General features: G+C 30.8%; 1 protein-coding gene and 1 long non-coding RNA gene across 2 annotated transcripts; both read right to left on the bottom strand.

Moving 5' to 3' along the window:
• Window positions 1-41: 41 nt before the first annotated feature.
• On the bottom strand, window positions 42-2,045 carry LOC145313797 (uncharacterized). Its single transcript, XR_013877491.1, has 4 exons — window positions 1,962-2,045; window positions 1,341-1,403; window positions 747-786; window positions 42-422 (listed from the first exon to the last, which is right to left on the bottom strand). It is a non-coding gene; the product is annotated as an uncharacterized LOC145313797 (long non-coding RNA).
• Window positions 2,046-5,067: 3,022 nt separating this feature from the next.
• On the bottom strand, window positions 5,068-14,851 carry LOC145313801 (cuticle protein 7-like). The gene is made up of 4 exons (XM_080153414.1): window positions 14,795-14,851; window positions 10,175-10,339; window positions 9,255-9,391; window positions 5,068-5,824 (listed from the first exon to the last, which is right to left on the bottom strand). The coding sequence occupies exons 2-4, from the start codon at window positions 10,335-10,337 to the stop codon at window positions 5,753-5,755; spliced, it is 372 nt and encodes a 123-aa protein (XP_080009540.1). The 5' UTR covers window positions 10,338-10,339; window positions 14,795-14,851; the 3' UTR covers window positions 5,068-5,752.
• Window positions 14,852-15,259: the final 408 nt, after the last annotated feature.

Here is a 15,259-nt window from a genome sequence, read left to right on the forward strand (position 1 = left end):
ATCTCCCAGTACCCATTTAATAATATAATGGGTTTTACCGCTTTTCTCCCCCCCCCCCGCAAAAAAAGCTTGAAAGACCTTATTCTAAAAAAAGCCTGTCAAAAGATTTGTATAAAATTGTTACATATACTTTTTATTAATGAATTTTAAAAAAATAATTATAAATTACTTAAATGAAATATTTAGTTATGTATTAACAATGCTTGCAAAATAATTCTTAAATTATATTAATGCTGCGCTACTTGTGGATATAGATTTCTTTGTTATGTAAGTAGTTTGTTACAATAAATAGATGGAAGGATAAATAAAATTGTAAAAAAATTATAAAAAAATTTAATCACAAAATGATAAATTTTCTGATTAATACAAGTTTATCTAACACAGTTTCTGAAAATGTTTCTTATAGCTCGTCCACTATGAATCTGAAAAAAATATAAGTTTCTTTTTAAAATTAAATTGGCCTGCTAGGAGCGTAACAACTTTATTAGCGGCATTTTGCGCTATTAATAGTTCTTTAAAATGATCCATAATAAGCAAAGTTAGCTCTAGTACCCAAAGTCCGAGAACCAAAAAATGAAATATAGATCATTTGCCCCGTATATCCGCCTATATCTCTGAAAAAATATGTAAATACCATGCAATGTTATGGTTAAATAAGTATGATACAAGAATATGATTAAATGTAACGCTGTTATAAAATGTCGTCTTTTAAATTAAAGAAAAATTTACAAACATGACAAACTTACCATGTGACGTATTCTTTCACAGGGCCTTGGCATAGGTAGTCTAAAAGAGAAATATATATCCATTTTAGAATTTGATCAATTAAACATTTAAGATGAAAAGGAAAACACATATGTAAATATATATAAAAACAGTAAACACAGTAACAAGCCCTTTTCACTCCACAGGGGGAGCATAGGCCGCTGACAATTTGTCAGTGTTTCTGTAACAATGTGGCTTTTTATTGATATGGGATAGGGTTGTCAGCCCTAAGCCCTATGATTGCGGTGTAAAGCGTCCATTATGCCCATCAGACAACCAACCCTTTGATTGCACGACCTTTGTCTGAGAAGTCCTAACTGTGCATGGTAGTGAGTTGCGCCTGTTTTGGGCCAAGGCATTCCCCCTACTCTTACTATTTATGTCGCGCACCTGACATAGCAGCAGTAGGAACCATTTTTAACGTCTGTAGTTATGACGCGGTGTCGGACCGAGATTCGAACCTATCACCTTCCCGACGACGAGCGGATGCGGATATATATACATATATTATATAATTATATGATGCCTATTGTCTAATCCTTCTTGGAATCTCTAATCCAAAAATGAATTGTTACCTCCATCCCCCAAAGCAACCGAAATGGAAGCAGCAACACTGGCATCCTTCAGTATGAGTAGCACTACAAAAAAGACAAATACACTTGATTTTAAAACATATGGTATTATGATAACCTCATCGGAGAATAGGTATGTCCAACTTATTTTTGATTATGCTTATTTATTCAAAAACAAGGAACGATTTTGCCTTTCAAAAGCGAATTTAAGTTAATACATTATCAAAAACTAGCTGTTACGCCCTTAGAGGCTTATTAAGGAGAGAAGACATGGGCGATCATCCACTGTACATTTAAGTTTTGAAAAGAAAAATATATAAAAATATTGTTGGCTTATTTTTAGGGCGCGTTTTCTTTTGGGAGGTTGAATGTAATCTAACCCAAAATAGTTATAAACCTTCCAAAGACCTAAATCTAAAATGGAAAATGAAGGGATCGACTCCCCCCTACCCCTTAATACCTCAAATCCCCTAGAGGCATATATGGACGTAGCCGCTAGTGTAATTAAGATAACATACTTTTTGACAAACAATCATAAACTATTTTTTTTTCAAAACAGAAGACGACTTTTCAAGTAAGCTTAAGTTTGATTAAATAAAAAAATTGCAGGGAAAATTGGCTTACCTTGTATGAGGCATTTTGTAATATTTCTTTCAATGTTTATAACTAAATATCATGAGTATTTTTTTCTGAAAAAAAATATATAAATATATGGTTCATTATTGGTTTTATTCACTTCATTTGCTAATCATAAAAATTAAACTAGCGTTGTCCCTCAAGGTAAATTTTTCTTTATGCATTGTCTAAACTTTTCAACCAATTATTGCAAATAACTTATTAACTTTCTTTTTTATCATTGGGTTTCATAATCAATTTATAATCCATTGTTCTATGCCTTAATGATTTTAAAACAATTTTTGGATCAACTGCAGTTCACGGTAAAATATTCCTGGTAACGAATATTTCCAAAAATCTATGAATTTTAAAGGCTGCTATCTGCCAAACGGCTGAACGTACAGATCATAACCGCACACCATTTTAAGCGACATAAGAAGGCCTACAAATAATCCGGAATAACCAAGATCCACTGATTCACAGGGAAAGCTTCACTGAAGAAAAAATGCGTAAAATATGTCTTTTTCGCGCATTTCTCTGCACTGCGATATAATTATGCATTATTGATTTATGGCTATTACAGATTATTTGTAGGCCTTCTTATGCCGCTTAAAATGGTGTGCGGGCATGATCTGTATGTCCAGCCGTTTGGCAGCTAGCAGCCTTTAAAATTCATTGATTTTAGGAAATATTCGTTACTAGGAATATTTTACCGTGAACTGCAGTTGATCCCAATTTTTCACCAATATATTCACCAATTGGTATATAAAAGCAAACTAATGAAAGTTTTCCTTTAAAAAAATGATAATTGCTTGAGAAAATTCTAAAGCAGATTTATCAAGAAAAAACTTACACGAACCATTCAGACGTAGTGATTACATAATTAAAAGGATACATTTTCTTAAGAATCTAACTTTCAATTGTTACATCCATAAAAATAGTTTGAATTTTAAATTTGCAAATAATATAATCCAATGTCTCTTCCTTCCCTGAAAAAAAAGAGAAAGGATTTTATAGAAATAAAGAAAAACATATTTAAAAAAAATTTTATGATTTATTTTAACCATCACTGAACTCTAACTAAAAGTCATTGAAATACTGTTGAAATTTATTTAAAAACACTGAGTTTCAACATTTAAATTAATAAACTAAACACAGCTGTTCAATGAATACAAAATCATATATATGACTCACACTTTCTTTTTCATACACACAGGCACTCTGTCTCATTATGTTGGGTAGGCCTGAGCTAAGACTTTCAACTAAGGCGTAACGCAAGTGCGTAACAAGACCTAAGATTACACTCTAGCTAAAAAAGATATGTTAGCAAATTTTCAAAAAAATAATAATTTTTTTTGTTCTAAAATTTCATTTCAAATAAATCTAACCGACTTTTAGCTATTTGTGACTGCGGCACTAGCCTTTAAATTTTGTGATTTTCTAACATATTTTTAATTTTTTTTTCAGTTCATCTAAAAAGTGTAAAAGGGGAAGGAAAACTAGTCTTAAACCATCCCGGAAGCTACATGAAACTTCTTTTAGATGGAGAACTAAATCAGTTTAAGAGCAAAATTTTAACAGACAGGATAAATCATTTGGTTTAAAAACTTCACCTAACAATAAAATCATACATTTTGTATAAACTATTTTTTAAGAAATAAAATATACAATAAAATTATACATAATAGTAAAAAATAATTAGAAACAAACAAACTTTATCAAATAACATTTAAAGATTGTACAAATATTATAAATTACCTAAAATGTAAATAGAATAGTGGACAGATAAATATTTGGTTTTGCTCCACTCTTATTAATGTAATACTAATATGTTGTCAGGACTATCTAGTATCCATGCATGCAAGGAAGGTATACATAGGCAGTATGACGTCACAATTCCATTTTGGGCAGACAATTTCGGACTATGCAATAACTCAATCCTTTTATGAAAGTAACAGGGTATCTGTGAGTCTTTCTGTCTTTTTGTAACGAAAGATCTTGCAAACAGATATGGTTCTCCTTTACAATGGTGCTCGGGAAAATAATATATTTGTTATCATAACTAAGCTGAGCTTCTTTAGTGGAGTATCCTTGTTATGCTTGTCTATTATTAAAAACTAGTTGCTTCGCTCCTAGCCTATAGAGAAAAATAGAAGAAAAATACCCCTTGATGTTTCCCTGAAAAATCCAAACATTTCGAACCAGAATTTTCTAAGATCTTCAGATTTAGACAAAAAGCTTATACTACTTTACATTATAGAATTTAAAATTCAACTATGAGTATTCATACAAGTACTGTCCAAATTTACTAGCCTTGGTTTTGAATTCCAAATAAGGAACGTGATTCAACTTTGTACTATTAGATTATCTTAATACGAACAGGAACATTATTTGTAATGCGATGATTAACTTATTTCTAAGACAATTCCATAAAGACTAGGTTCTCCCACTTTGTAAGATTATCTGTCCCTCTGTCTGTAACATATATGCACCATGGCGCTAAATGTTTAAAAACTTGCCAAACTGATTTAACTCTAGAAGTATCCGCTTCCCTCACTGACTGACTGACTAAATCCTTCCAGCAGAAAGTTGTATACTACTCTTAGAGTATATTTGTTAGGTAATATTATTTCTCGTATTCATTCGAATCCGGTGGATAGGAACCGGTTCTCATGAATACGAAAAAACTATGTCTAGCATCGTATTATATCCAGTTTTCTACGAATATAGAAATGTACAATCATAAGATTAAAACTAGTTTTTTTAGCCCCGTTGAAAGCCGTTTATAATACGATACGAGAAATAACTATTCTCGTATTCATTCGAATCCGGTGGATAGGAACCGGTTCTCATCCATACGAAAAAACTATGTCTAGCATCGTATTATATCCAGCTTTCTACGAGTATAAAAATGTACAATCATAAGATTAAAACCAGTTTTTTTAGCCCGTGCCTTCGGCACCTCGGGGCTAAAAAAACTGGTTTTAATCTTATAATTGTACATTCTATATCCGCGGAAAGCTGTTTATAATACGATGAAAGAAATAACTATTCATTTTCCTCTAGATTCCTCTAATCATCAATCTGTTATTTTAATTGTAGAAAATAAGACAAGTTTTCTGTGTAATCAGTCTGTATTTATACATATAATAAATAATTATAATAAATAAATTATTATAATACATACAAACCAAATTATAATTGGGCATCACAGAACATGGGTCAAAATGTTAGAGAATAAAGGTCATAATGACATTGCAAATATATCAAAATTACTATTAAGGAGTTTGGTATGAATATTTATAAGGCTCTAACATATAATTAGAGATATAAAAATAATTATTTACTATTACAATATTATCAAGAAATTAATTAGGAAATATTTATTGCGAGGTCATGTGATATATTTATTGTAGATAAAAAATGGCGGCATTTTGGGTATAAAATAAATTATGGAAAGGTCCTTACAGTTAAAATGAATATAGAGGAATGGTTCCAATTTCAGATTTAAAGTTTGGAATGAACCTAAATTTAGTAAAATCCAGCTTAATACAATTTGAAATAAACTTAAGTTGGCAAATTCAGGTATTTCACCGTTAGAATGGACCCAACTTGGGTAAATCCAGGTATACTAAATTGCAATAGGTCTATATTTAGGGTACATCTTTATTGTAATTGCCCAAAATTGGGAAGATTCCAGGTAATGCAAATTTAGAAAGGACCTTACATAGTAATGGGCATGGTATGATCAGGATCACGTGATGTGGATGGGCGTGTCAAATGTGTGTGATGACGTATTATTAACGGCCATACTTGGGGGGTCCGGGGGCATAGGGCTTGGGAGCAGGGGGGTACTGGGGCACTCCTTCGTACTGAAAATATAAAAGAAATATATCTTTAGAAAAAATAAATTTATAAAATCAAAACCATTAAAAAACAATTTTAAAATTGAATTTATGACAAAAATAAACAGTTTTATCCTTTTATAAAAAAAATCAGACTACAACTCTTTAAAAAACTTTAGTTTTTTAGTTTCCTTTTAAATGATAAATATTAATTTGCAAATAACAAAAAAATATAACAGTAGTTCTTATCAATTATTTTGATTTAACGATTTCCGAATTAAAATATGCTTCTGGCCAAATATTAAAATCACTGTGCAGAAATTAACCAAAAATTAAATGCAAAAAATTAAATTGAATATCGAATGAAGAGACGTTTATGCAATACAAAAAAAATCAATTAAATATTAAAAAATACCCTTATGTACAATACAATATTACATATGCTAGAAATCTGATTAGGTAAAACTTTAATTATATTTCTCGTATTCATTTGAATCCGGTGGATAGGAACCGGTTCTCATGAATACGAAAAAACTATGTCTAGCATCGTATTATATCCAGTTTTCTACGAATATAGAAATGTACAATCATAAGATTAAAACTAGTTTTTTTAGCCGGTGCCTTCGGCACCACGGGGCTAAAAAAACTAGTTTTAATCTTATAATTGTACATTCTATATCCGCGGAAAGCCGTTTATAATACGATACGAGAAATAACTATTCCAGCACTGTAAAGCAGACCCAAATTGTCCAGACAGTGCTCATGGATCATGGACCATAATGACGGACGGACATACATAGTTTTACTTGCTATTATACGTTTGCTACTCCCCTAGCCTTTATTGGAGTGTTGTTCAGGTCAGAAAAAAGGCCATAAACCATCCGAAGACATTATTAAAGCTTCCATTAAAAGCGCAACCAATTAGGAGCATTATTTTAAAAGATATTCGGATTTAGTCTATTAGAATTACTGGAAAATATATAAAGATATATTTGCTTATTAATAAAAATGAAGACAGATTATGAACATGCAAAAATTAAATACTTCATTGCCATTATACTGTATAATAAATAACAAGATAATTTAGGCCCATAAGTAGAACAACAACAAAAAAGCTGTCGTATATATGTGAAATTAAACAACAAACTGTTATATATTACTTATTTAGAAAAGCATATTCTATATCCAGAAAATTGAAACCAAGTTATAGCAATGCTTTTAAACTTCATAATTGAGAATAGTTATATTTAATCTATCATATTACCTAACAAGGCCCCTTGGGGGGGGGGGGGGAGGGTAGAAGACTAGCACTGTTAACTTTAAGTTTTATTCTTAAATAGTAAAGAAATAATCTAAAGGGGGGACTTTTTCTAGCGAGATATCTTTTTGGATGGTGAACATACCCTCCAGTAAAGTAGTCATAAATCTTTCATAGGCATATGAACCACTACACTGTAAAAGAGAGAGTAGTTAGCGGTTAGCGATATCTTTAGATACAGACACTATGAATGAAAAATATACAGACTTCTTGCCCGTGATGACAGTTATATTAAATTTTATAATCTTTAAAATAAAATATTTGAGACAATTACTTTGACAATCGTAATAATTTATCTAAAGTGCAAAATTATCACTGAACCAGAGACAAAACGTTTGAAAATTTATAACAAAATTGTTTTTACACAATTAAATTAATCTCCAATTACTAAGCTATAGAGAGATAGATAGGATTTCCGCAATTTTAATTTGATGGTAAAAACTATATCAGCAATTTTTAGGTAAAAAACTAATTTTTTTTTAATTACTAAGCTTTGGCATCAATATAAATATCTTAATCTTTTTTGAACAATGGTAAAAAAAGGCAGGAATCTTGAAGGATAAGAAATGGAAGATAAATTGTATGTACACACCGAATTATAATAAACAAATTACCCCACAAGAATATACTTTTGGATGCTGTTAGTAAATATAAACCAATCATGCTTTATTAGGTTGAAGGAACAATTGTTGGGTGTACCAATTTAGTTTTCAACCAAAAATAAGATATATTGGAATGAAATTTTTTTCGTTGGAATGTCTAAACCCTTTACCACGCACTAGTAATTATAACATTTTTATATGATAATTCTTCTAAACATCTGGCTAAAGATCATACTTAAAACAAGGACAGTCTTATCCAGTAAACATAAACAAACAATAACAGCATCCTTAAGTAGCGATGCTCTAAAAGACCTTGATTGCCAAACAGATTATAAGGGGTTATATTGTATGTTCAATTGGTATCCTATTGGATTAAGTTTTAAGCTTTTTTTTTGTCTGTAGCGAAGGAACTCGCTAACCGGTAAACTGATATAGTTTCCTTTGCAGTGAAACTTCTTACAGGTCCAGGGAAGGTTTGGAGAGGGTATCTCCACCTTATTAAGAGCAGTCGTTTCTGGAAAAAAAATTGCCACCCCCCCCCCCCATAAAAAAAAATAAATTTGCTCTTAATCTTTAAAACTTGAATCCGCTCTCCCCTACCTTAAGTGCCCCTAGATGCTAGTAAATAATAAGACAGAGAAATTATGCGTTTGAACATAGAAACTCACGAAACCTTTACAAGAAAATCATATTTATGTCTATTATAAGCATGACCGACAGACTGACGGAACATGTAAATTATAACTGTATGGTACAAATAGTCCTCGACTTGAAAAGGGGTAAATAATATTGTAAGGCAAAAAATGATACTTAGTTAAAAGTCAATGAACATAAATAAAAAAATGTTCCAAATATTTTTGTAAAAAATCTTCTAGTATTTTTAGAATTTGTACTCAATAAATTTATGTTTTGGAGTTTCCCATTAATGATGACAAAAATTAATGATTTATATCACACAAAGTTTTGAAATAAAACGTCAAACTACTGTAAATCATCTTCCTTCTTCCTTATTGTAAAATTATTAAAGATTAAGTTAATTTGCAATTCCTTTTAGTAATTATTTCTTGCAATATGTTGCTGTTATATTTATACTAAAATTAACATTTATACGTGAAAAATAGCCTAAAACCCCCAAACAGAAACTTCATTGAAAAGCACCATTTAATTGTTTCAGCCGTTTCAGAAAGTTTTCCTAAGACATAAACTATTTATTGTTGTCTCCTTATATAAAAGTAACAGGATGTTAATCTGTTTTCATGTTCCGAATGATCTCGCTAACCGCTGAACCGATATGGTGCTCCTTTAAAATGTTGCTCCTCATTTGTAACACAAACTTTTTCTTTTACTTTTTATTTTCAAGGCTAAAATAGAAAATTGGAGAACGACTTCACCCCCCCCCCCCCTCAGCTCCACCAGAGGCTTAAAAGCGGCGTAGCTGCCGGTAGACAATAGATAGATACCATTGTTTGTCTCAACAATCATAATTTTTGACTAAAAATTAAATTTAAGAGAAAAGAAAAAAGCGTAATTGGCTCACCTTAACATCAGCAATATATCCATTATAGTGGTCAGCAGTGTAGCTAACAGTCTGCACACGACCGTCAGGAAGGTGGACTGTGTAGCTGCCAATCACTGTCTTGCCGTCACTGTTTTCATTAGCAGCGAAGTTTGTACCTGGCAAATAGATAAAATAAAGATAGATAGATTAAGAAAGGATGAAATAATTTGAGATAAGATAAAACAAGATAAGATAAACTTAGATAAGATGAGACAAGATGAGATAAATTGAGATAAGATAAAATGAGATAATATCATAGGATTGATGGCAATTGGTGTCTTGTCGTTGCTGTTCTCATTAGCAGTTTGCACCTGGAAAATAGATAAGGTCAGATAAATTAAGATAAGATGAGAGAAATTGAGATAAGATAAGATAAGATAAATAATTGCTGTTTTTTAATAGCATCAAAGTTTGCACCTTAGAATGAAATTTAATTTAAACCAATAATTTTAATCTACAGAAGAGATATTATAAAAATCAAAGTTATTGGTCTTAAAGTTTGACACTACTAGCTTGGAACTTTACAATTAAAACTAAAAAGAGTACCTAATTTTTGTAAGCCAACAAATGAGATAGCGTGGCTATAAATCATTAAGTACCTGTATGATTTATAGTCTACTGTCCCCTCCCTTCCTCCCTTGTGTTACCTGTGTAAGATTCACTGACAACAAAATTACTGGTATGCAATGGGTTTAAATTAAAATTGTTGGTTTAAAAGTTTGGACTCCATTAGATTGTAACCTACAAATCAAACTCATTAAAGGTAACCAAAGTTTTTCAGCAAACAAATAAGATAACGTGATTACCTGTGTTGAGTTACTGACACAATACTGGTATGCAATTGGTTTTTATCAAAATTATTGGTTAAAGAGTTTGAACACTACTTATTTGGAACTTACCTGTGTATGAGTCACTGACACCATACTGGTAGGCAAAGGGTTTGGGTGACTCATCATAATGAACAGGACCATGGTGAGGGACAGGGGGCTTGCCGTACACCGGAATTCCGTCACCGTGGACGGAGGCAACGGCGGCAGCTGCGAGAAGGAGGAGGACTTTCATGTCTAGACAAAAAAAGCTTTCTTAAAATAATCGAGTTTCTTTGGCCAAAAGTTTTTTAAATTTGTCCCCTATTTTACGAGGCACTTTAACCAGCTTACTTGAAAACTATGAAAGGCTAAAAAAAATATTATTTTAATTCTATTTCTGATAATTTTTTTTTAAGTAAAGATATATATGCCCGTCTATGTGTTTGTATCGAAAGATATCGCAAACTGCCAGAATAGACATGGGTTTCTTTACAGGTTTTAGATGTTTTTTTACTGTAATGGGGAGGGTATCTTCACTTATAGAAGTTTTTTTATCTTCCATTTTTTCTTCTGAAAACCACCACCTTTTATTGACATAGCTGCTGGTTCAAAAGATGGCGATTTTAATAATAAATGTAAGTTTTCTCTTTTCTATTTTTAATTACTTGTTCTTGTCTATATGGCTCTTTACTTAAATCAAATCATATCTTTGAAAGTTGTAAAATACTCAAAATTTATCAAATGTAATATAAATTAGATATAATTAAAAATAATCTAGTCAAAATGTGTATCAATATTCTAATCATTCTGTAATTATATCACAAATACCATTGTTTAAGAAGCGTTTTTGTTGGACACCCTAAGAATAAATTGTCAATAACATGTAAAATAATAGATTGAATACTTTATCAATACATATCAATTTAGAACACCCTGTATCAAACAACATTACTAAAAATAAATTAGCAAATGACTATATTAATAGACACTCAGTAAAAACTAAATACACAGATTTGCACAATGCCATCGAAGGTGATTTGACTTTTGTGTCAGAACCTGAATTGGGACATAGTGCATTTCATTACCCTAGGTTAGGTAACTTCATTTCACTTTTCAATAAAATCTAAAATGCAGCCGTTTTTGCAGGAGGTACCATTTTCTGTTAAAATTTTAGAGGAAAATTAAACAGTTTTTTGTTAATTTCTACTTCTATTTTCAACTGAAGAAAAAATCCTTTTGTGTATATACAGAATCATTGTTGTTACTTAATTTCATCAAAAAAAAAAATTTAAAAACTAACCCATAAAAGCCGATTTTTCATTTTGTTCAATATGGGTAAAATAAAAATATTACCATCTCCAAAGGGTTAAAATCAAAATTTCAAAGCTCTAAAATGTTGTTCATCGAAAATAAATAGCAGTTTATAAGGACTTTTTGCATCCATCTTCTCATTTAACAGGGAAAAAAAACAAAAATAGAATCTATTTTTTCAGTGTTGACATAAAAAAAGCGTTTGATTAAAAATATAAATAATTTTTTTAAGAAGTGCCAAAAAGTAATACAGACTATTCAACTTTACCTCTGACATTTAATTAGATGTAAAAAAATCTATTTATCATAGCAGACAATTATGATAATTTTTTAACAAAATTTTCACCAAAGCATTACTGATAAACCAAGGACTTATTAGATAACATACTATATGCTCCTTTGTAAAAAGATTCTATTAAAAATGTATTCTATAAGAAAATCATGTTTTCAAATGGACATTTCAAATTATAGAGTAGCTTTTAAAAAGTAGAATCTATTTAATCTTTAAAGAATTAAAATAAGGAATAAAAAACTTGAAAAGTGTAGCTTAATTTAAACTATGTTATTCAAAAGTTGGATTCGGTAGAATGTGATGGAAGGTTTTATTTTACTAACCTTTCCCTAACTGCTTTTACCCGGAATGATTTTAGGAATTTCCCCATCCCTTTGAATTAAAAGCTGCTAGATGCTAGTGGCGCATCCCAAAGTTTTACATAATATGATTAAAAACAATGTTTTTCTGTCCGACTTAATCCCAAATAAACATAATTTAGAAATAGTCACAATTTTAATAATGGATGTAGAATATACATGGATATTATGACAGGGGGAAATTGTCGTCAATTAAGCTTGCTAACATGAAACCCATGTATTGGTCAGTTTGTTCATCCAGAAAGAGGGGAGGATATAAATGTGGTAGAGGGGGAAATGTTCATTATCCTTATCAGAGAACATGAAAATCCAAATAATAATATATCCATTATTAGTAGCGAAGCTACTCTATAATTCCAATGTCCGTTTATCTCTTTTATATTTTTTAAAACTGGTTTACTTTAGCAATGTATATAGAATACATGTATATATTAACAAGGGAAAATTTGTCGCCAATTTAGCTAGCTAATATGTACCTCGTTTATTAAAGTTTGTTCATCCAGGGGGTGGATTGGGGTATTGTAACTTAAGCTGGCTGTGAGAATTACTTTATTACAATACACAAAAATCTGGTGCAACATCCAAGTAATAGTAATATTTCTATAGCATTCAGCAAATCTGCACATGGTAGAGAAAGGTACGAATCTTAGCCTAAACAAATTTCATAACTAAAGACAAAATAAAGACCTACTGCTGCTATGTCAGATGAGCGGTATTTATAGTAAAAGTAGGGGAAATGCCTTCTCTCAAAAACAAGTGCAACCCATAAACATGATCATTTTGGAAAAAGGGTATGTTACAATATAGTCTGCCTGCAATATTTTGGATCATAAGCGTGCAGAAGGGGATGTATACAACCCCTTGAAACAACATTTTATGAAGAACTGCATATCCCTTTTATCACCCTTGAATAGAGAGAGAAAGAGACAGAGAAACAAAGAGAGAGAGGGAGATTGATTGAGAGAGATAGAGAGAGAGGGAGCATAAGCGAGCGTGATTTAGAAAGACAATTTTACCTATAAAATAGACATTAAACATTCAATCTTGTCATTCTAATATACATACAGTACTAAGGTTTTTTGTCTGTATCCAAAATTCTCGGAAATCGCTGGTCCAACTTGGTTGCACTTTTATTTGGGTGTGGTTTTAAACTATTTTCAAGATCAATATCGCCCTAAAGTCAAAGGGTAGAACAACTCATGGATCCAAAGGGATAAGACAAAGGCCAATAAATTGATGTACATCCCCAATATTGAAACACAAAATTACCTTCTTTAGAGCTTAAGATTAGTGGTTGAAATGTTTGAACAGTCAACTTAATAAACTAACCAATTAAAAAAGTCATCGAAGTTGTTAAACCAACATAATTGTAAAACTTTAAGGACTAGTGTAATAAACATTGGTATCTCTCACTCTGGGAACAGCTAAACACTTGAAGCTACTCTATAATTTGAAATATCCGTTTGAAAACATGATTTTCTCATAGAATACAAATTTTTAAAGGAGCATTTAGTATGTTATCCAATAAGACCTTGCTCAGTTATGCTCTGATGAGAATTTCCATAAGAAAATTTATTTTAATTGGCTGCTATACAAAATTGACATTTTTTACATCTATTTCAATGTCAGAGGTAAAGACTGAATAGTCTGTATTACTTTTTAGCACTTTTAAAAAATAATTTTTTTGTTGTTTTTTTATCAAATGCTTTTTTTATGTCAACACTGAAAAAATAGATTCTATTTTTGTTTTTTTTCCCTGTTAAATGAGAAGATGGATGCAAAAAGTCCCTTTAAACTGCTATTTATTTTCGATGAACAACATTTTAGAGCTTTGAAATTTTGATTTTAACCCTTTGGAGATGGTAATATTTTTATTTTACCCATATTGAACAAAATGAAAAATCGGCTTTTATGGGTTAGTTTTTAAATTTTTTTTTGATGAAATTAAGTAACAACAATGATTCTGTATATACACAAAAGGATTTTTTCTTCAGTTGAAAATAGAAGTAGAAATTAACAAAAAACTGTTTAATTTTCCTCTAAAATTTTAACAGAAAATGGTACCTCCTGCAAAAACGGCTGCATTTTAGATTTTATTGAAAAGTGAAATGAAGTTACCTAACCTAGTGTAATAAAATGCACTATGTCCCAATTCAGGTTCTGACACAAAAGTCAAATCACCTTCGATGGCATTGTGTTTGAGAGAAGGGTTAAAAGTAAACTTTTTAAAAATATTTGAAAACCATGTTTTTTTAAAGTAATGTAATACCAGGGATTAATAGATATATGTTAAACTTTATTTACAAGTATCAATTTAGTAAAATATAACTTAGGACACCTTGTTTCAAACAACATTACTAAATAAATGAATTAGCAAACAACTTTATTTGTAAAAACTTAATAAACAGATTTGAGAGAAGGGTTAAAAGTAAACTTTTTCAATTCCAAATATATACAATTTTGATAGTTATTCATCAAATAGTATTATAAGCAGCTTTCCGCGGATATTAAAATGAAAATATAAGAATAAAACCAACTTTTTGTTCCCTAAGGATCGAAGGCTCAGGCTAACAGAGATAGTTTTAATTTCATGATTTTAATTTTATTATTTGAGAAAATTGGTCTGTAATACGATGCTATACATGATTTTTCAGTATGGCTTAGAAATATTTATAATTCAGCGGATATTTATCGGTTTTGAAGCCATATTGGAAAATTGTTTACACTGTTTTTTTTTCTAAGTATAACCTGTGAGATTGTGGAAGGATGATAGGATAGGATGTGTGAGGGGATGGAAGTGTGTAACTGAACATAACATCCATACAGAGTTACTTTAAATACGCACTCGTTTTTTACGCTCTTTCTCCCCTTTGCCTCCCTCTCTTTCTTCCTCTCTCTATCTCTCTCTCCTACTCTTTCTCTCTCTCTGTCTCTCTCTTCCTTTTTCTCTATTTATCTCTCTTTATTATCATCTCACTTTCATCTGTTTCGGAGTATCTCTCTCTATCATATCAGAGTAGTGGTGTTACAATATCTCAGATTAACAGTTCAAAAACAATATTGGACTAATGAAATTTTTTTTTTTTTTAATTTTTACATTAGAATACCAACTGTGCCTCAAGCAGCAAAGGGCTTTGTAATCAAAGTAAAGTATGGAAGAAGCTGTAAAATAGCCTAATACCGTCCTGGATCTATGTAAAGCTTCCCTACAAT

This window comes from Acartia tonsa, chromosome 3 (genome assembly GCF_053477335.1).
Source record: "Acartia tonsa isolate MP-2025a chromosome 3, ASM5347733v1, whole genome shotgun sequence".
NCBI lineage: Eukaryota > Metazoa > Arthropoda > Copepoda > Calanoida > Acartiidae > Acartia > Acartia tonsa.

Coding starts and splice junctions, on each gene's coding strand:
- LOC145313801 (XM_080153414.1), bottom strand. CDS start 10,337: ATGAAAGTCCTCCTCCTTCTCGCAGCTGCCGCCGTTGCCTCCGTCCAC. Junction 9,392..10,174: donor TGTCAGTGACTCATACACAG/GTAAGTTCCAAA, acceptor TCTATTTGCCAG/GTACAAACTTCGCTGCTAAT. Junction 5,825..9,254: donor GATATATTGCTGATGTTAAG/GTGAGCCAATTA, acceptor TTATATTTTCAG/TACGAAGGAGTGCCCCAGTA.